At 38.1% G+C, this 19,634-nt stretch overlaps 5 protein-coding genes across 7 annotated transcripts; 3 read left to right on the top strand and 2 right to left on the bottom strand.

Annotated features, from left to right (window-relative positions):
- The first annotated feature begins 2,869 nt into the window (after positions 1–2,869).
- LOC103451150 (CRIB domain-containing protein RIC4) lies at positions 2,870–4,864 on the top strand. 2 transcript variants are annotated; one of them, XM_008390588.4, is made up of 3 exons: positions 2,870–3,264; positions 3,378–3,533; positions 3,724–4,864. In XM_008390588.4, the coding sequence occupies exons 1-3, from the start codon at positions 3,129–3,131 to the stop codon at positions 3,987–3,989; spliced, it is 558 nt and encodes a 185-aa protein (XP_008388810.1). In that variant the 5' UTR covers positions 2,870–3,128; the 3' UTR covers positions 3,990–4,864. The 2 variants fall into 2 exon arrangements, with proteins under 2 accessions (XP_008388810.1, XP_028946054.1); XM_029090221.2 differs by having other exon boundaries at positions 2,998–3,264; positions 3,613–4,864.
- Positions 4,264–6,193, bottom strand: LOC103451149 (photosystem I reaction center subunit XI, chloroplastic-like). The gene is made up of 2 exons (XM_008390587.4): positions 5,674–6,193; positions 4,264–4,862 (listed from the first exon to the last, which is right to left on the bottom strand). The coding sequence occupies exons 1-2, from the start codon at positions 5,839–5,841 to the stop codon at positions 4,371–4,373; spliced, it is 660 nt and encodes a 219-aa protein (XP_008388809.2). The 5' UTR covers positions 5,842–6,193; the 3' UTR covers positions 4,264–4,370.
- A 2,464-nt stretch (positions 6,194–8,657) lies between these two features.
- LOC103451148 (inositol diphosphatase DSP3-like) lies at positions 8,658–11,629 on the top strand. The gene is made up of 5 exons (XM_008390586.4): positions 8,658–9,098; positions 9,484–9,577; positions 9,837–9,894; positions 9,999–10,042; positions 11,017–11,629. The coding sequence occupies exons 1-5, from the start codon at positions 8,962–8,964 to the stop codon at positions 11,272–11,274; spliced, it is 591 nt and encodes a 196-aa protein (XP_008388808.2). The 5' UTR covers positions 8,658–8,961; the 3' UTR covers positions 11,275–11,629.
- Positions 11,630–12,290: 661 nt separating this feature from the next.
- LOC103451147 (protein METHYLENE BLUE SENSITIVITY 1-like) lies at positions 12,291–13,203 on the top strand. Its single transcript, XM_008390584.4, has one exon. It carries the CDS (start codon positions 12,633–12,635, stop codon positions 12,963–12,965), a length of 333 nt encoding a protein of 110 aa, XP_008388806.1. The 5' UTR covers positions 12,291–12,632; the 3' UTR covers positions 12,966–13,203.
- Positions 13,204–13,695: 492 nt separating this feature from the next.
- On the bottom strand, positions 13,696–18,005 carry LOC103451420 (WRKY transcription factor SUSIBA2-like). Of its 2 annotated transcripts, none has more exons than XM_029090222.2 (5): positions 17,231–18,005; positions 16,499–16,624; positions 15,088–15,956; positions 14,837–14,995; positions 13,696–14,601 (listed from the first exon to the last, which is right to left on the bottom strand). In XM_029090222.2, exons 1-5 carry the CDS (start codon positions 17,510–17,512, stop codon positions 13,881–13,883), a joined length of 2,157 nt encoding a protein of 718 aa, XP_028946055.1. In that variant the 5' UTR covers positions 17,513–18,005; the 3' UTR covers positions 13,696–13,880. The 2 variants fall into 2 exon arrangements, with proteins under 2 accessions (XP_028946055.1, XP_070666048.1); XM_070809947.1 differs by having other exon boundaries at positions 14,837–14,991; positions 15,084–15,956.
- Positions 18,006–19,634: the final 1,629 nt, after the last annotated feature.

Raw genomic sequence — 19,634 nt, forward strand, 5'->3', positions numbered from 1 at the left:
GTCGCCGAGCTAGGGGATCTGCTGAAAGAGGTGACAGACAAGGTAAGCAATCAGAGCTCCAAGCAATCAGTCCCAGATCAGAAGTTTGATTACGAGTTCCGGCTGATTGTTATCCTTCTCCTTATCTTGCAGGTAGCATGAAGGATAAAGAGAAGAAAAGGAGAAAAGGTGATATGAGATACTTTTGCTTTTGAAGAAGTAACTTTCCACAGGCTTATTCTTGAACTGGGCTGGAGGGTTTTCTTGTTTCCGCCAGAGTATAAGATCGACTGAAGAATTTGAGGGTCAAAACAAGTCCATCAAATCTAGAGTACGTTCGACCCTGCTGATATGGGATACTTTTTCTGTTGACAAAGTAGTGGATGTATCGGCACGTGTTCTGTTGCGCTTGTCTCCACATGTTTCCTTGTATCCTTCTCACTTGCCCTATTTGTTCCTCAGGCAGATGTGGTATCTTCTCGGGAAGCATAAGATGTTGAAGATGAGTACTCGAGAACAATAGGGTTCCAGGCAGTCAGTTCCGGACTGGAAGCTTGATTCCAAGTGCTGACTGATTGCTCTCTTTCTCCTTGTCTTGCAGGTAAGAACAAGGCCAAAGGAAAAGACAGGGAAAAAGCATGATATGGGATACTCTTGCTTTTAACCCTGATGATATGAGATATTCTTGCTCTGGTGTAGCTTGTTTGCAGAGGTATTCTCGGGGGGAAAGAAAGCTGAGTATTTCGAGAGGCTTCGTTGGGAGTGCCCTCTCAGATATGAGGAAGGGTTGAGCATTTTTGCAGGTCTGCCTGTCCGTTGAGGATTGAGGTCGACATATATAGGAGTCTCCCTAACAAGAAGGAGTAATAATATTCTTTTACCCTGCTTGGTCATAGCACAGTAGTGGGAGCTGCCAGCTTCACGTGTTTTAACTCTGTCAAAGCACTTTGAAAAAGTGGTCTGTGGTATCTGGAAAGCTGATGTTACGTGTGAAGATTACAGACAAGCTTTATCTAAGAGGCTCTCGAAGTTGAGAAAGCGGTGCCTCTTCAGTTTTTGAACAAGCAATCCTGTCGGGGATCTGTCTCTCGAGATTCGGAGAACGGTGCCTCTTCGATTTTTGAGAAAGCAATCCTGCTAGGAGTCTGGCTCTCGAGATTCGGAGAGCGGTGTCTCGTTGCTTTTTGAGAAAGTAATCATGTTGGGAGTCTGGCTCTCGAGATTTGGAGGACGGTGCCTCTTCGATCTTGAAGCAAGCAATCTTGTTGGGAGTGTTTTCTCGAATGTGAGTAAAGGTTAGGCCTGTTTGCTAGTCTACCTTGCCACGGAGCACAGAGGTTGACCCATATGGACTTTCCAATTATCCAGCAGTGGTCCTGTTCCTTTACCCTTGTAGGTAATAATATGGTAGCTAGACCTTCAAAATTTATGTGTCTAAACTTTGTTAGTGCTGTTTCTTTGCTATTCTTTTACCCTTCTTGGTCATAGCGATGTAATGGGAGCTGCAAGCTTCACGTGTCTAAACTTTGTCAGAGATTTTTGGCAAAGTTATCTGTGGTACCCGTGAGCTGATGTGGCGTGTGGAAAGTGAATGATTGAACAGTAGCATTCACGTGCTTTCTACTTCACTAGAAATCGTTCATATATTATACGCCCCTAAAATTGGTAAGTAATACTAATTACCCAAATTGATCTTCCGAGCCATCAACATTGTTTTAGAGAAAATTGCACAAAACAAGAACACTAATGTGACATCGTCTCAAATCTATCATGCGTCATAAAGTGTTTTAACTTTCTCACATGATATCGCATAAATGATTTAAGACACTGTCACCTTAAGTTTCTCACATGATATTGCATGAATGATTTAAGACATTGTCCCCTTAGCGTTTTTTTTATGCAACTCCTTATCTGATTATGCATAAGATGTTGGAAAAAACTATGGAAAAACTGCTATATATTTTATTATAAACTATTAAATAATACACAATAGAATCTCTATAAATGCAAGAAGAACAAGGAATAGAAGAACCTTAAGAGATCGATGCTAGAATTTGATTCTATAGCCTTAAGACAAGATTGCCCCTCAGTGGTGCCTCAAGGTTTGTGTTGGCAAATGTCTCCTAGGATACAATGATATTTCTCTTTGTGGAAGTAGCACTCCAATCCACAAAGAATAGCGAACCAAAAGTTTTTAAAACTCTTTCTTTCTTGAACACTAAATTACTCTAATTCCAATATAATTTCTGAATGCGAAACTATCTCTAAAATGCTTGACTTGGTGGTCTATTTATAGGCATTGACATGCCCCATTTTCAAAGATTGTGTCTGCTTCCAAAAGACAAAGGATGCAACCTTTGTTCAAAGTTGCATCTGTTTCCAGAGGTTGTGTCTGCTTCCAAGTCAAGGGATGCAATCTTTGTTCAAAATTGCATCTGTTTTCAAATGACAAAAAGCTGCAACCTTTGTTCAAACGTACACAACCCTTGAAAATCTGTTAGTCAAACCTTTCCATGACCATTTTCATAATAAAATAAAATTAAAAGGTACAATTGCAGACTGCAATATATAGGCAATTCAAGACTAAACCACTTTTCCACTTTAATTTTCATTCACTTGAATATTTAATATTTTAAATATTAATAATACTAATATTTAAATTATTAAATTTCTAACCTAAGAAAGATCCCTTGGTATGCACTACATGAAGCTAGAGTCCAAATTAAGAAAACGAAAGAAACAAAGAAAAGAAAAGGAGAGGAGAAAAAAGAGAGGTGGAATTTGGTGGCTTATTTTATAAGAGAGGTAAGTGAAGTGGAGAACCCTACCCACTTTTGAGTATTTGAACATAAAAGTACACATTAATTTGTTTATCTCAATTAGATGTAATTGATTAGGTTAAACTTCTCAACCTAACTTAATTAATGTTAATTTGAGTTTTATCATCTCCACTCCATCTCTACCAAACATACTTGCATATGTAGCTTGACTTTTTCGAATGTAAAATTATTGTGACTTGATAACAAAGCCAGATCAATGCATGCTCTTCTACTATATCAAACCATTTTCCACTCCCAATTTTGCATTTTCCCATCCACCATTTCTCCACATTTCCATCTCCCTTTTCGTTTGCGCTGTTTGATGGGAAAATGAGAGAAAGAATGGAAAGATTCGTTCTTCTTCCCTTTGCCATCGGTTGCATTTCTGAATCGAGCGTTGCTGTTGGCGGTGTGCAGCGGCAGCCGCCCAGAACATCAAAACCGGACACAAATCCGTCTCCAATAAGTCTCTTTCTCATAGTCTCTCACACACATATATACATGCATGAGTGCAGTATTTCTCTCTCTAATTAGCTAGCTAGCTTATCTTTTCGCGTCTTTTTGATGATTTGTGAAAAGGAACAAAAGAAGCTGAAGAGGAAGAAGATGAAGCAGATAGATTATCCGGCGAAAGCATGAAGAACTCGTTTAGATCCCTGGCTCTTCCAAAACCAAACATATCAACCGGTGTTCATAGGCTCTTCAAGGGTTTCAAGAACTTCTCTCAGTTATTTGGTAAGTCTCAACGCACACGTGATTTGGTTATCATTTCTTGTGATATTTTATACCTAGAACTCATCTAAATTGCTGGAAGGGAGATTCGAACTCGGATGCATGGGGAAGCACATCTACTCTAGTCAATATAGCTACTCCCACGTCAGCTCTAGTTTATCTCTGATTACTCTTGTGGTGATTTTCTTGATAGTTTACAAGGATGATATGGAAGAAGAAGTGCTGGAAATGGGTATGGAAATAGGGTGTCCTACAGATGTGAAGCATGTGACACACATAGGTTGGGACGCTTCTGCTTCCGCTGCCTCTGCAACAATTGATCCTGTTAGGGGCTGGGATAATCTCGTATCGCCTGATCTGCTCTCTGTTTCCCCTCTTTCTTGGAGGCAATTTGAGCTCTCTGTGCCGTCACAAGCTGAAGCTGCAGTACCACCTCTTGTTCATGGCTCTTCTTCTTAATTTGTTCAAGAAAGATTGGTGGATGTGATTATATTTAAGACTTTAAGGGCTCGTTTGGTGCCTAGGATTTCCAAAATAGAAATCAAATCCTCTGTCTCCCCCGCTACGTACATTTCCACTATGGTTCTTGAAGGTGTAATGGGTGATATATATTATATATATATATGTGTGTGTGTGTGTGTGTGAATTTGTAATTAATTTACGGCATCTGAATTTTGATGATATATGCACTCATGTATACACACACTTATTTGGCATTTAATACAATTATGAATTTATGGTAATTTAAAGACCACTTGTTGTGACATTAAAATATATTTAACAAACAATGTAGCATACATTACATGATGAGTGATTACAGTTTGACAAGAAGCAGCAAATCTACTTGAAGAAGTAAGGAAGGTTTACAACATAGAGGAGGAAGTAGGCCCAAGTGACACCCGAAATGCCACCGAAGAAGAACCCGCCGGTGAATTTGGACCACCCCTCGGCGGTTTGGAGCTGATCGGGCTCCTTCTTTCGGCCGGTCAATGTCAAAGCGGGCGCGGAGGACGGCTCTCCTTCCTTGAAGGAGGAAATTCCATAGATTGTCAAGCAAAGGGTTAGGATGACCACAAGACCAGCAGCAGCCAAGGAGCCAGCTCCTCCGGCATAGGGAGTGTTCCTCAATGGGCCAGTCTTGACAAATGGGCCTACCAGAAGGAAACCGTGGGCCAGACCCACCTCAATACCCCTGAGAAGTGGGCTGACTGCTGTCCTGTAGGCTGGGAGGTTGGACAAGTACCAGGCAATCAAAGGGCTTGATGTCACTGGAGTCTCCAAGCTTCCAATGAAAGGATCACCGTTGATGGGTTGAATCACTTGGAAATTTTGCTGCAACATTGATTCAATCATCGTACCACAAAATTAGAAACACGTTAAACTTAGGAAACTGTTATTAGCACTAGTATTTGTGCTAAATCATATAACATGTCATAATTAAGTATTTTAACTATTTACGAGAGTTGAACTTAAAATCTTACTACTTACAAGTGTACTACTAAACCTAATGCTAGTGACTTTATATCAAAAATCCCCCCTTAAAATGTAGAGTAATCTGCCTATTTGCCCCTTGAACTATCACTTAATTTTCGATTTCTCCCTAAACTTTTTAATTGGAAAATTAAGGACTTAAACTAAATTTTTTGGGCGATTTGCCCCTGATGTTAATTTTTCATTGATTCCATCTAAATTTCTGCTAAATGGAAGCGTGTGCACAAGATTTCTAAAATGTAAACCTATACAAATATGTGTGCTTCTATAGCTTTTGTATCTAAAGGTCTAGTGAAGTGACGTTTTGGTCCTTAAAGGAGAGTCGCGTGGTGTGCACGTGATAAGATTTAACGTTAATTTAGATGAAATCTATGAAAAACTAACATTGGGGGGAAATTGGCCAAAAATATTAGTTTAAGTTCTTAATTTTTCAATTAAAAAGTTGAAAATCGAAAGTTAAGTGATAATTCAGAGGACAGTTTACTCTAAAATGTATAAGAAGTATATTCATATTCAATATTCTCTATACAAAACGCCGCTTAAAATGACAAACGCACCATTAACAAGATATCAATATTATGTTAGTACGTTTTGTTGCGATAGTCAGTGACACGATGAAGTGAAAATATATGATGAGGAGAAGTAAAATTACCTTGTCAGATTGGACAGCCTTGATGGAGAAGGAAGAGAGTCTCTTGGAAGGGAAGAGCTTGAGTGGGGAGGCAGAGAGGCCTTTGGGAGAAAGCAAGGCAGGTCTGGTGGTGATTGGAGAAGTGAAGTTGGATTTAAGTTGGCTAGCCATTGGAGAAGCTGAGGCCATCACTTTGCTTTTGCACCAGTTGCAGAAGATACACAGTTGTGATCAAAGAATGGCAGGGTAGAGGAGCAGAGGAGCAGAGAGTGAGACTGCAGAGTGAAGTGAACAGGTCAGATATTGGCCAAAGAAGTATACTTGCAAATGTGGTGAGATGTTGTGGTGGTCGTAGAACCCTCTGATTTCATTGGATGAGGTGTTGCCAAAACCTTATCCCTTATCCAACATTTACCCTTTTATTTATTTTATGTTGGGGTAGCATAGATTTGGTGTTTATTTTCGTTTTGGTATTGGGTTAGATTGAATGGGCTACTGGTGATACCACCTTTGGTTGGACCATAACACAACTCATAACTTCTGATCAGCTGCACTACAAAATTTTAGAATACACGCATCCATTGTTAATTTAACGGCTCGAATGTACTAGGATTGACTATCAAAGACAGATAAGAAATAAGGAAAACTAATGAAAATGATTTGAAAACTTTGATTTTTAATGATAAGGACAAAATAAAGGGTAAACTGAATAGTACTAAGATTGACTTTTTAGTGTAAAAACATGGTTTTTCGTTAAAGGAAACAGTACTGAGAATTTTTCGTTAAAGTCTCTAAAAAAATATTATTATACACTACTATTACAATATTAATAATAATGTCAGACGAATCTTCAAACCAAATACAATAATAAGATACAAATTGATGTTCCACATATGAAATGAGTTTCGAGAAGCTTCCCAAACAATTCAGCCTATATTGACCGTTGATCATCCACCATTTTCTTTCAAAACTAGAAGCTAACTAGATAAGTGTTTAATTACAGTGAAATGCGAAGGTCCTACTCAACCAACTTGCAGGCGAGAGAGATAAAAGTTGCAACTTGGGTGAACCGTTGAATTTTGATCTAACGGTTACAAATAGAGAATCTCTCTAAAGTTATAATAATTGTAGCCGTTGGATCAAAATCCAATAGCCCGTGTTAGTGGATCAGGAGGATTCCGAGGCTTTGCCTCGGAGATGATCCAATTCCCCTATATACATGCGTTCTCAAGTCATGTTTGCATGGATAGAATGAAGAGAACTTTAACGAAAAGTTTCCGATACTATTTACTTTAACGAAAAACCACATTTTTACACTAAAAAGTCAATTCTGATACTATTCAACTTACCCTTTAATTTGTCATTTTCGTTAAAACTCAAAGTTTTCAAACTATTTTCATTAGTTTTTCTTAAAATGAAATCAATCGATTCATGCCCGGCTGTTGAATTTTCTATTGCAAGCAATATTATCATTTCAAGTTTTTTTTTTTTCAACTTCAAAAGACCTTGGGGAAGGAAGTAACTTTAGGAACAACTTTTTAATTTCTATTTAATTAAATGGTAGTCCGAATTCAAATTCAGCCACTGAGAGAGTTCGTATCACATTAATGATGCTAGAGGCGGATACACATTAGAATCAAAATGATTTCAGGATCATTCGGAGTTTAGAAAATATATTTGAGAAGATATTTTGATGACCATATAATGTTTTGTACGGATCTTTTCGTAATGTTTCCACACATATCTCGACAAGTTACGTCGAAAGCACCAACAAATTCTCTCGATGTCACTTGTCAGATTGTTTCAGTGTGTGTCAATATCTGTGTACATGTATGAAACATGATTTGATCGACGACAACAAACCACCAAATGTTTGACGAAATGTCTCTGAAAATAAACAAAAATATTCTTTACATGTTTGACACTCTATTATATTTAAAAATACTTGAACATTTAACACTGATACCTTCGAAATTCGAATCTGGAATCCCTTCTGAATGATACTGTCATTATAAAAAAGGAAAATAAAAAGGTGGTGAAGAAATCCATTGAATCTCAAGGAAAAGGACACAAAATTTCCCCTTTATTTTGACGCTTATCGACAGAATATTTTCCTTTTGACTCACCTGTTCGATGGCGCAGACCATGTGTTGTTCATATCTATGTCAATTTTTGGAAAGTGGATCAAATAATTGACTCAGTCCAACCTAATTCCAACTCGCCAATGGGCATCCTTTTCCTTTTTACTGCCATCAATCTTATATTTTTCTGAAGTTTTTCCTTTCCAACAATATAACATTCTAAATTACTTTAACTTATCAAGAAGGGAGTTCAAAATTAATTACAGTAAAGTATGCACATTGTCTTGACCAGTTGATCGAATTTATAAATTATAATTATGTGGTTGCCGGCTAATTAGAAAAATGAAGGTACTTGGTGGGTGGATTTGGATCCTCTCGTGAGCCCAAGGAGAAGATCCTCTGACTAAGAAGTGTGGGATGTTGGATTTTCTTTTAACGGCTATAATTATTATAACTTAAAAGGAACCTCCTTGTTTGTAGCATTTGGATGAAAATCCAACGATCCACACTCCTTGGGCTCATAAGAGAATCCAAATCCCTTGGTGGGTATGGTCTAATTTGTTTTACCAAACAACAAATTTTCTCAAACCCCTGAGAAATCTCAAACTTAATGAGCAGTGGGTTTTGAATTACACACCAAAGGAAACTTCATATCTCAAACTAAAACCCTCCCAAATTATGGGTTTACTAAAAAAAAAAAAACAAACAAAACCCAAAAACTAAAAAAATAGTATAAGAAAGTTACGAGTTCTAAAGCAAGACTGATTTTCACACTATTTTCTTTCGCATTTCTGACAAACAGATTAAATAAATCTACAAAAATTAACTAACAATAATTAATAAAGATTTGCATAAATAACAAGAAAAATATGCGAAAATCACTTCCCACCTTAAATTATTATTTTCTTATATAAAAAATGAAGGTAAAATTGATTATAAAAGGTGCCAAAAAATAAGAGGACAAGCCCACAAAAACCTCGGACTCGTTGAGGAAGAAAGTTGCAATCCAAATCCATTTCCCAAAACCAAATCCAAATCAAAATCCAATCGCTTTCACATGAAATCCTGAAACCTCAATGGCGTCGTTTCCTCCTTCCCCTCCCTCCAAAACCATGACCTCCTCCTCCGCCTCCTCCTGCTCTTGTATTTCGTGACAGGAAACGCCTGCCCTCTGCATTCCGTGTTGTTCTCTGCGCGTACGTCGGAGGAGGGAGGAACGAAGAGAGGGATGAAGAACGACGGGGACGACGACGTTTTGGAACCGCCCATCAATTTCTCGATGGTGGAGGATGGCATTTTCAGATCCGGCTTCCCGCAGCCGTCCAATTTTCCTTTCCTCAAATCGCTTAATCTCCGATCAATCATGTGAAGTCTCTATCTTCTATACGCGTTTTATTCGTATGCATGTATCTATCGCTCCGTGTGTGTGTGTTTGAAGGTCGCATTGTGATTTGTGAGGTGTTTGGTTGCTGAGAAAACTGAAGGAAAATTGAATTACGTGAGAAAGAAAGGAAACTATTGGAAAAGAAACTAACTGTTTTTGCATTGAGAAAGAATCCGAGTTACGTTTATGATTCGCTTGAAGAATTTGTTTTTACTTACTGAGACCGTTTGATTGCTAAGAAAATGGAGGGAAAGAAAAGCAAGAAACTAGTTGAGAGTTGTCTGAGTTGTTTCTAGACAGAAATCAGTTTATTTGCTTTATTGAGAATGTAGCGTTTATTGTGCTTAATTCCGGCTTTTGGTGCAGATATTTGTGTCCTGAGCCGTACCCAGAGGCGAATTTGGAGTTTCTTCGGTCTCAAAATATTCGGCTACTCCAGTTTGGAATTGAGGGAAAGACGGTAATACTCTCTCTCCCTCTCGGTGATTGTTTGCCGAAATTGTTCAGTTTACATCTTTTTGTGAGATTCATACATGCTATTTGTTTGCTCTTGATATATGCTTATGCGAGCGCAGACATCAGTAAATGCTAGAAGCATTATTACGATTACTATGTTTTAATTGAATGGGGAACGACATGCTTGGATGACATTTGATGGAATATGGGCTATGTTGTATAATGTGTTGTGCTCATAGGTTTATGACCATGTCTGTATGCAGGAGCCTTCTGTATCTATTCTTAAGGATACCATCTTGGAGGCTCTGAAAATCCTTATTGGTAATGGACTAATATGACAGTTCTGCCTTCTTTTTTATATTTAGCTTTGTATTTAAATTCTTCGCACTTCATAAGTTCTAACCGTAAGTATTTCGTGTTTCTAGATGGGAGAAATCATCCAGTTTTGATCCACTGCAAGCGTGGAAAGGTAAGTTTTTGAAGTTGTATTTAATTTTCAGCCATTAATATAATTTGTTTCACTGCTACGTAGTGGCTTATGATACAGTAGTTGTTTCTTCATAGCTCATTAGCCCCATTTTAGCATTCATTTCATTGTTCACCAAATCAAAAGGAGTTTTCAGGGAACGGAATTTAGTGTGTTTGATTTGAGCTTGGATGTAAGCATTTCATTCTTGTCGTTGATCATTGTTAATACTATGGAGAGTGTCCAACTCTTTTTTTATTAGTTCCAAGGATGAGGAGGATCCAACGAGCTTACCTTATTATTAGATAAAGGGAAAGAGTAGGGGGATAATCTATAAGGTCTGGTTCTCTAAAATTAGGATAGTTTCTGTCATTTCCCAAAACGGGTTGGCTTTGCTCAGGTTCCTACCATTTAACATGCAAAGCTTCAGAAACTGAATGTCATACTTATAACTATTTAATGAACCCAAGAGTTGTTGGTCTAGCGGTCAAGTCCTTGGTTTTCTCCCAAGTGGTCTAGGGTTCGACTCTCTCCCATGGTACCCACCTAGCAAATGCTAGAGTTTCTCGCTCCCCAAATGTTGTGGGGTCACGCAGGGGGCCTAGTGATTAGTCGGGTCAAAGACTCGAATACACTAGTTTAACAAAAAAATAAAAAATAAAAAGTATTTGATGTATTTGTTCTCAGTGAGAGATCTTTTCTATAAGAAGTCATCTTTTGTTGTCGTATAGTTTATCGGTGTTTCTAGGTTTATCTTTTGAATGGGCGGAAAACACTAACCTTCTCTATAATACTACAACCTCATATAACAACAGATAATATATTTGGAGTAGCATCACAATAGGGCCTCCTTGAATTTCAAACTGATACACTGATATGCACTTTCTCTTGTTAATGACTGGAACTCTTAGGATTATGATGATTTTTGGATTATGGCAGTTCTTTCTCACCTTGTGTTTGCAATTTTGTTGGTACAGCATCGGACGGGTTGTCTTGTTGGTTGCCTACGAAAATTTCAGAATTGGTGTTTGTCTTCTGTGTTTGAGGAGTACCAGCGTTTTGCCGGCGTGAAATCTAGACCAACAGATTTGAGATTTATACAAGGATTTGACATAATGCTGCTGAAGCAGTGCCTGTACAGCATTATCTACCAGTATCAAGGTTACGGTTCAAACAAGAGAAGGTTGTTATACAGAGAAGAGAATTTACAGAAGCCCCAAACCATGAAAGTTTAACAACACAGCTTTCGGAATTGGAGTTGGAGGGCCCTTATTTCTTCTTCTCCGGCGTTGCTACTAGTCTCACTTAGACATATATCAGTTTGTCACTGTGGCGTATAATATGAGTCCACGGTGTTATCCTCGTTAGCTTCTTCTGGTAAAAAATCGATTTGAAACCATGCCTTTTGGATTTGGTTTTCCATTGGCATCTCCATTTATTAGTTTGGGACGATGTGGTGGCAATTGGTACAGACTCTACAGAAACCAATTTGTATTCTCTTAGGTTCGTAATGCTCTCTGTACAATAACACTACTATGGCTTGTTTGTTTATTCTTTAAGAATTTCTCTCTATTGATGAAGACTTTTCTACTTTGTGAATGTCATTTTCCAACTCCCTCTCTCTCTCTCTCTCTCTCTCTCTCTCTCTCGTTTGTTTGAAGGGATAAGCTGTAATATTGCAGATTTTATAATTTCAAGGGCATCCGTAAGGGTTTGGACTTATTCTCTCTACATCAATCTCCATGAATTTGAACTTTCCAAGTCGTTTTACTTTGCCCTTCGAGCTTTTAATTTCGTTTGAGCTCTCTAGAGTTTTGGTTTGTGCTAATATTCCATCAAATGTCAATTTGGTAACTATTTTTTTGTTTATTCTACTAGGGGCGATTTGCATAACCCAACTTTTGTTCGGCGTATATGTTAACGAAATGCATAACTCACATTAGTAAATGATAATTGAGTTGTGAGAAAAATTATGAGAAATTGAAGCATACATGGACTTCTAATGTACAAAATGTACAAAATCCAACACTCAGTTTGACCTTGTAATCGACAAAACAAACCGGTTGAGGCATTGACATGAATCAAAAGTTTAACGGCTCGTTTGAGAAGTGCTTAAAATGATTGTAAGAACTTTTGGAGGAAATATTTTTTAAACTATCTTTAGATAAATTGCAATTTATTCTCGAAAAGCATTTGAAATACTTCTTGCAAAATGCACTTCAAGTACTTTTAAAACTAAAAAACATTTTATCTAAAAACACTTCTAATTATTTAGAAACATTTTCGAAACAAACCCTAAGTTCTTAGAACCAAACTCAAAACTCATAAAAGGATCATCAACTTCATTGGCCAATGGCCAATTGCGAAATATGTCCAAACTCTATTGATCCAAACACCCATACATAAGGACCAATGAAATACGACCACGTCACCCGAGCTCGCGTACGTCTGAGTACACCAAACAGATAAACCCTATATATAAAGGGCCATAAACACCGTCTTCCATCCTCAAAAGTTTAAGGTCCTCTCCGTCCGAGTGGCCAACTGTTAGAGTTAGGGTTTTCATCTCCGCCGTCCGATCAAATCGCCCAACATGACAGGCAAAGCCAAGCCCAAGAAGCACACGGCCAAGGAGATCGCCGCCAAGATCGATGCTGCCACGACGAACCGCGGCGGCGGGAAGGCTGGTATAGCTGACCGGACCGGACAAGAGAAGGGAGGACACGCGAAGATGGAGTGCCCGCACTGCAAGATCACGGCGCCAGACGTAAAGTCGATCAAGATTCACCACGAGGCTCGTCATCCGAAGATCCCGTTCGAGGAGGAGAAAGTTGTAAACCGCCACGCCAGCACCAGCACCCAGCCGGAGCCGGTCAAGGACGCTAACAAGCCACGCCCCGGCGTCCGTGGAAGCCTGAAGAAGTGAAATTTCCGGTCAAAATCGAATCAAATCTACCAAAGGAACGGGCTTTCTGGTGCTTTGGGGGTAAAATTACTAGATTGGGGTCGGACTCGGAGTGGTGCTTGTTATGGTCGGGAAGTGGGTTTATGGGTATTCTGGGTACTTTAATTTTGGAATATTATGATGGGGATGTATATTAGTCTCTGTTTCTTGCTTCTATTCCAAAGATGATGATCAAATCAATGTTTGAGAATTGTTTCCATGTGCTTTCTAAATCAGTTTCTTTCTTGATGTTATTGATATTTGATCATGATTAATTAATAGCATACTTAATATTAATGATGGCTTAAAACAAGAGATTGTGATTTAATTTACTGATTATCGTATTGCTGTGTTGAAATGATTCAAACACTGTTAAATACAAACCCCCTTTTCCAGTTTCAGACGCATACGGTCATCCGTATTAACGAATCTCTTTGTTTCCGGCATCGGAACACGGAAGTCTCCTTGATTCCGGTGGCGGAAATCGGAATGCTGCTGTGTGGGGATGCATAGAATCTGTGAAATATGCAATTTGGAACATCTGGAAACTTAAGTTTTTTATGTTATCCTAGTGATGTATAAATTGTTGCTCCAAAGACTTCCAGCTTCAAAAGAAAACTGTTATACATCACCTCTAGGGTTTCAAGGTATTGCAATCAAGCTCAGTACAGAGAGAGAGAGAGAGAGAGAGAGTAATACCATGTTGATAGAGTTGATGAAGAAACCAGTAAACCTTTTTGTATGGAAATTTTATACCATGTTTTATGGAAAACAAGAAAAACTGTCACAATGAAAATCTGCAAGAAAATAGAACCTTTATCACTAGTTCGAGGCGAGCGGGAAACCAAAATCTGCCTCAGCTGATGACTGCTATAGAAGCAAAAGAACAAAAAAAAACTATGATGGATAACCTCCCATGACCCTGTGATAGAACAGCGATGATGACGACGACAATGATGCACTTGACTGATCCATTATTGGTAAGCGGGCATCATAAAGGTTATCATCCTTATGCTCTTGTTTAGGCTTTAGGAATCTTACATCATTCTCCTGCAGATGCTGTCCTGAAAAATAAGGTTGTACGGGACAAACTGTTTTTCCATTGTTGATGTCATAACCGGCAAGAGGGAGGTTCCCGGATGGCTGAAGGTTCATAGGCAGTGAAATTGGGAAGTCCGGCACAATAGAACCAGCCTGATGGGCAACATTGTGTCCGAATGAGGCATACGGCATGGTATTGTGCAGAGGAGGATATTTCATTTGGTAGAGGGAGGAAGCTCCAAATTTCATGTCATTATTGAAATTCCCAAGAAAATTAGGTCTCATGTATGCGTCATGAAATTCCGGTTTTCTATCAAAATGAGGTGCAAGATCTTGCACTTGTGTCTCAGGCTTCGGAACATTGGTATTTCTGGGTAATGCCAAAGCTGGCTGAGCATTGGCAGTAGATGGAAGTCCATTACTGCTAATTGAATTCATGTGATTGCTGTTTCTCGCTGCAGGCACTTCGTGGTTGTGTTTTCCCTCGTATGTTGTAATTACGAATTTCAGATCATGGGACGCCCTTTCCACATGCTTCCTAACCAAACATCCTGCACTTGTGCATTTGTAATAGCTCCTACAGGATGAAGAATGGTACAAAGATTAACTGGATACATAGAAAACTTTAAGCAAACCAAATTGTGAAAATATGGATTATGAGCTAATATCTTATTTGAAGAAATAAATTGCAAGAAGAAAATGCCATCCCCTGTTACTATATGTTATAATGAACTCTTCTATGTTCATAACTCGGTAGAAATCCACACTAACCAGTTCAATGAAATGAGAGAGCGAATGAGAAAAGAGCATACCTAGGGTTTGGATTTCCTTTGACCACTTTTTGCCCATACTTCCGCCAGCGATAGCCATCATCAAGTATGTCGATTTCGCTCTCAATTTGGACAACTACTCTTGGTTCACGGACAGCCCTGGATGCTAAATTTGTTTCAATCATGCAGCTCTCCTTCTTCCTGGAAGGGAAACCAATGGAGAATATTATAACCTTGTTCGGTCATGGCATCCTGGAAAAAGAAACCTTCGAGATAAACAGAAAATCACTTGCCTTCTTTTTGAATCAGATTCTTCATCATCTGCATCATCTCCAAGTGATATGATTCCTTGGGTGGCCCGATCTTCATCATCATGACTAGCAAGTGTGGATGAAAGCTCTGGAGTTTCAGCTGATTCAAAGATATTCATGGACTTCCCTTGAGTAGTTGAAAATGGATCAGAAAGCTCGGTAACAACAGATGCTGAGGATGTCCTTTCCAGACCATCAGTCCTCCCGTCATAGCCAACTTTCATATCCTTACAGGACTGACTATTTGTCCAAACTGGCCCACCTTCACCTTTGACAGCGGCCCTACTACCTTCACCCATCTCTGACATCTCATCATATGAAAATGATGGTCCAAGCGATGCCCCAGTTCGACGGTTAGGCTGCGGTTTTGCATGATTATGAGGAGCTCCCTTGTAGATGATCTCTGTTATTTGACCATCATAGGATCGTTCCACCTTTTTCTTGACCTGACAATTTGGGTGCGTGCATTTATAATAACTCCTTGGATATTCACTACCTTTTACCTGTTTCTGCCCATACTTCCTCCAATTGTATCCATCTTCTGAAGTCCTTACCATTCCTGCAGATGGGTATGACCCTTTTTGATCTCCTTCCAAAAAGTGATGGGACCCAAGATCCTCCACATGAATCGATTCTTTGGGAAGAAAGTTTTGATCACTAGCCGCACTGGAATGAGACATTTGCAAGTCTGCGCCGTTGGCAATCATAATCACACTGTTTAAGTTTCTAATATTAGAGGACAGATCCACAGCATAGTTCGTTGCATTAGCTTCTTCTGGAAACTCCATCGGGAATTGAAACTCCATTGGTGGTTGCTCCAAAACAAGAGCTTGGCAGTCAACAGTAGACCCCTGAGGAAAATGCAATGGGAAGATACCAAACTCATTCAAACACAACCTCGCAAAAAACTATAAAATAATTTATTGGCAAGTTCAGACAGGAAACTACACCCTTGGAAAACTTATCAAAATCACTCCCCCTTGGACATTTTAGTTTAAACAGGAAACATTAGCATTAACATTATGATTGCAACTTATCAAAATCTACACAGGAAATATTAACATTTTGGTTTAAACAAGTACCGTTGGACATCATGATTTGAAGATAAGAGGATGCATCTGTAAATAAGAACCATATAAAGTTGTTCCAATGACTAACTATAAAGTTACAACTAGACACTTCATTTACATCTGTTTCCAAATAATGCTTCAACTGTCGTAAACTACAAGGAGATACTGTTTCAAGGTTCTTTAGTATTTAAAATATCAATCTGTTGGGCTGCCACATTTGGAGAAAGTAATTGGACCAGAAAAAAGAAAGTTTAAAAACCTCTTTCCAAATTTAAGAATTTGAGACTACTGAATTCTAAAACATATTAAGTTGAGGCATTTACCGGATTTTGGAAACTAGAATAGGCCGGCCTGTAACCATCATCTTCATGCGTTCCTGATTTCAGCAGCGAGCTGTTATCATTGGGAGGATGCAATGGAAAAGTTCCGGTGGTGGGAGATGGAAGCGCCTAGAAGAATACAAGAATCGAAGATCTTAGACAACATCACAAAGAAAGAAAAAAAGCTTTGGACTTTGCAACTCTCTCAACATCCATAGAATTCATATGCCTTCTAGCTTTTGGTGATTGTATTTTAAGCCAAACAATACCAAAGCAGAGACTTTTATACAAAAGGTGCAGAATACCAAATTCAGATGTTATACTTCTCTATCTAAACAATCCAAATTATAAATGGATAAAGTTAAGGTAATCACTTCTTCTAATCACGTTAATGATTAATGAATAGCACCCAAATACTAATAAAAGTAAAAACTGTTAATCTGTTTGACATTTACTTTCTCCCTGCTACCAAATTGCTTGCAACCAGATGCAGATATACTACTGAGGTTCAGAAACCCAAAAGTTCACAAAAAAAAACAAAACCATACAAAGTTATACATATCCTTGATCACACTGCAAAATTCTATAGCGCTCCGTGGTATCCTACACTCCGAGGTTTTTCGGAACAAACAAAGCCCAGAAGAACATACAGTCTTAACGCATTTAGCTCCAAAAGAAGAAAAACCCAAAATTTACAACCAAAAAAAAAAAAAAAAAAAACCAAAAAAGAAAAACCTGAGAATTGGGGAGCATCATGGGGGAGTCGAGCAGAGCCGTGGGGCTGATACCAGCCGGAATAGTAAGGCACGGGGACCTCGCCGGCGGAGAATGCAGAGGACTGGTTGTCCTAAAACGCGCCGTATTGATCCTCTCCGCATTGAATCCACACTTGGCTGCCCTCCTCTCTGCTATGCTAATGCTGCTCCCTGCTCCACCACCACCACCGCCTCCTCTTCCTTTGGCCTTGCTCTCCGCAACCGCGTCGTCTTCTTGCTCCATTTTTCTTAAACGTCTCATCTTTTTGTTTTAACACTCTAAATTTTGTGTCTGTGTGTTGGGATTTTCCTGCTAGAGTGACAAGGCTGCGACTCTGCCTCTCTCTCCAACAGCAAGAATTTTGTAAAAACCCTAACTTTGGTTTTTGGTTTCAGCTCCTCCTCCCTGAATGGTTGCGGAGCTGAAACCTCTTCCTTCTTATTGTATCCAAACGAATATTAAATAAATAAATAAATGGGGTTTGATTTAAATTCAGGAAAAAATGAACAGGCTTTTTATCTTTTAAGTTTCTATATCTATAAATTTATGGTACAAAAGTTATGTTTTCCAAGAAGAAGAACAATCGGATTGGATTTAGAGAGAGAGGGAGGAAGAAGAAGAAGAAGAAGAAGAAGAAGGGGAGAGAGAGAAACAGAGCTGGGTTTATAGTCCTACGCTGCTGGGTACAAATATACAAAATGTATTTTTTTGTTGCAGAAAAACGGAAAAGCAAAGAAATATTTGGTATGTGCCCGAGAATGGTGAAGTGACAGTCACTCTTAACCAAGAACAATGGGGAGTGTGGGACCCACCGAATTAAAATTAAAGAGGAAATTAAGGGGTGCTGAGGTGGAGGAAGTTGTGAACTCTAACGAGCAAAGATTAAAGCTTTTTTCGGAAACGACACCTCTCTTCTTCTTATCACAAACCATGAACCCAAACAAACTCCCCCCAAAAATCCAATACGTGTTCATTCTTTACAATGTTTTTCACGTAAATCTAGATAAAGTTTGTTTCCTTTCTTCTTTTTCATTTCAATTTTCTCTTTAAGTTTCTACTATTTTTTTGCTATTATTTTCTAATTTCATCGCTTATTGGTTTTAGAGTCTCGTACTTTTAATGTGGCCATGAATTAAAGGATAAATGATTATAAATTTCTTAGTCTTGGGTGGCTAAGAAAACATTTTCGTCAAACTGTATTCAAGTTTTAATCTTATCTAATTTATTATTCGTGTTTCTTTTGTGGTATGCATGATACGACAATACTTACCATGTATTATTTGCTTAATTCTCTTACCAAATATAGTAAATACATTTTACTTGGCACATATTTATGGTATTAGTTTCTTAATGAGTAATTAGTGTAGTTTTATTTCAATAATGTAATTGGTTTGTGTAGGGAGTTGGAGACTTAAGCGTGGGATTTGGCTTGCTAATGGCTAGCCGCAAATCTTGAGAAGCAGGTTCGCTTTTTGTTTGTATAATCCAAATTAATATGCGGTTAGAAGTCCCACGTGGCTGAGTCTTCTAATTTACGAGTACACGATAAATACATTATTGGTCACTTCATGTTTTTGGCATATTGTTTTATAATGTTGACACAAAAATTAACATTAAATTGTTGGATGATAAGTGTTCATGTTTTTTGCACACTGTTTTATAATGTTGACACAAAAATTAACGTTAAATTATTAAATGACAAAGATTATCACCTTGAGAGACCAGCATTTCTTGTGTGTGCGATTGTTGTTGCATTTCACTTAATATTCGTGCTAACTATGATTTCATGTCTCTTATGTAGAAACAACATTTGGTTTTGGTTTGAATTCAAAAGTCGATGAAATGAGTTAATGATTCCAACTAGGATTTACTTTAATGGATTCATCATAATTATTAGTATGTTATTCATTACCCAACGGCACTCAATACTATTTACTTCATAACCATGCATGCTATATATAGCCTAAAATAGTGTGTAATAATTCCTCCTCCTATATGAACGTTAATTCATGAATCTTATTATAGCTTTCAACACAAGTTTTTACTTTATACAAATGAATGATACTCCACACTATATTAATCTCTTGGCTCATTTAAAACCGTTTTTAAAATGACTGAAAATAATTTTAATGAATGTTTTTTAATCTAATTTTTTCTTAGTAAAAATTTAAGTGGATCATGAAAAAACACTTGAAGTGCTTTTTGCAAAAAACATATATCCTATGTTTTTTTTTCTTTCTAAAAAGCACGTGAAGTGATTTTGAAACCCAAAATCTATTCACCAAAAAACTTTCAGTTATTTTAAAAGCACTTCCAAACGAGTCTTAAGTTATGGGGAGGGAGATTCAAACTTAAATGCATAGAGGGAAGTATATTGTTTTAG

The sequence above is a fragment of the Malus domestica genome, chromosome 12 (genome assembly GCF_042453785.1).
Source record: "Malus domestica chromosome 12, GDT2T_hap1".
Lineage (NCBI taxonomy): Eukaryota > Viridiplantae > Streptophyta > Magnoliopsida > Rosales > Rosaceae > Malus > Malus domestica.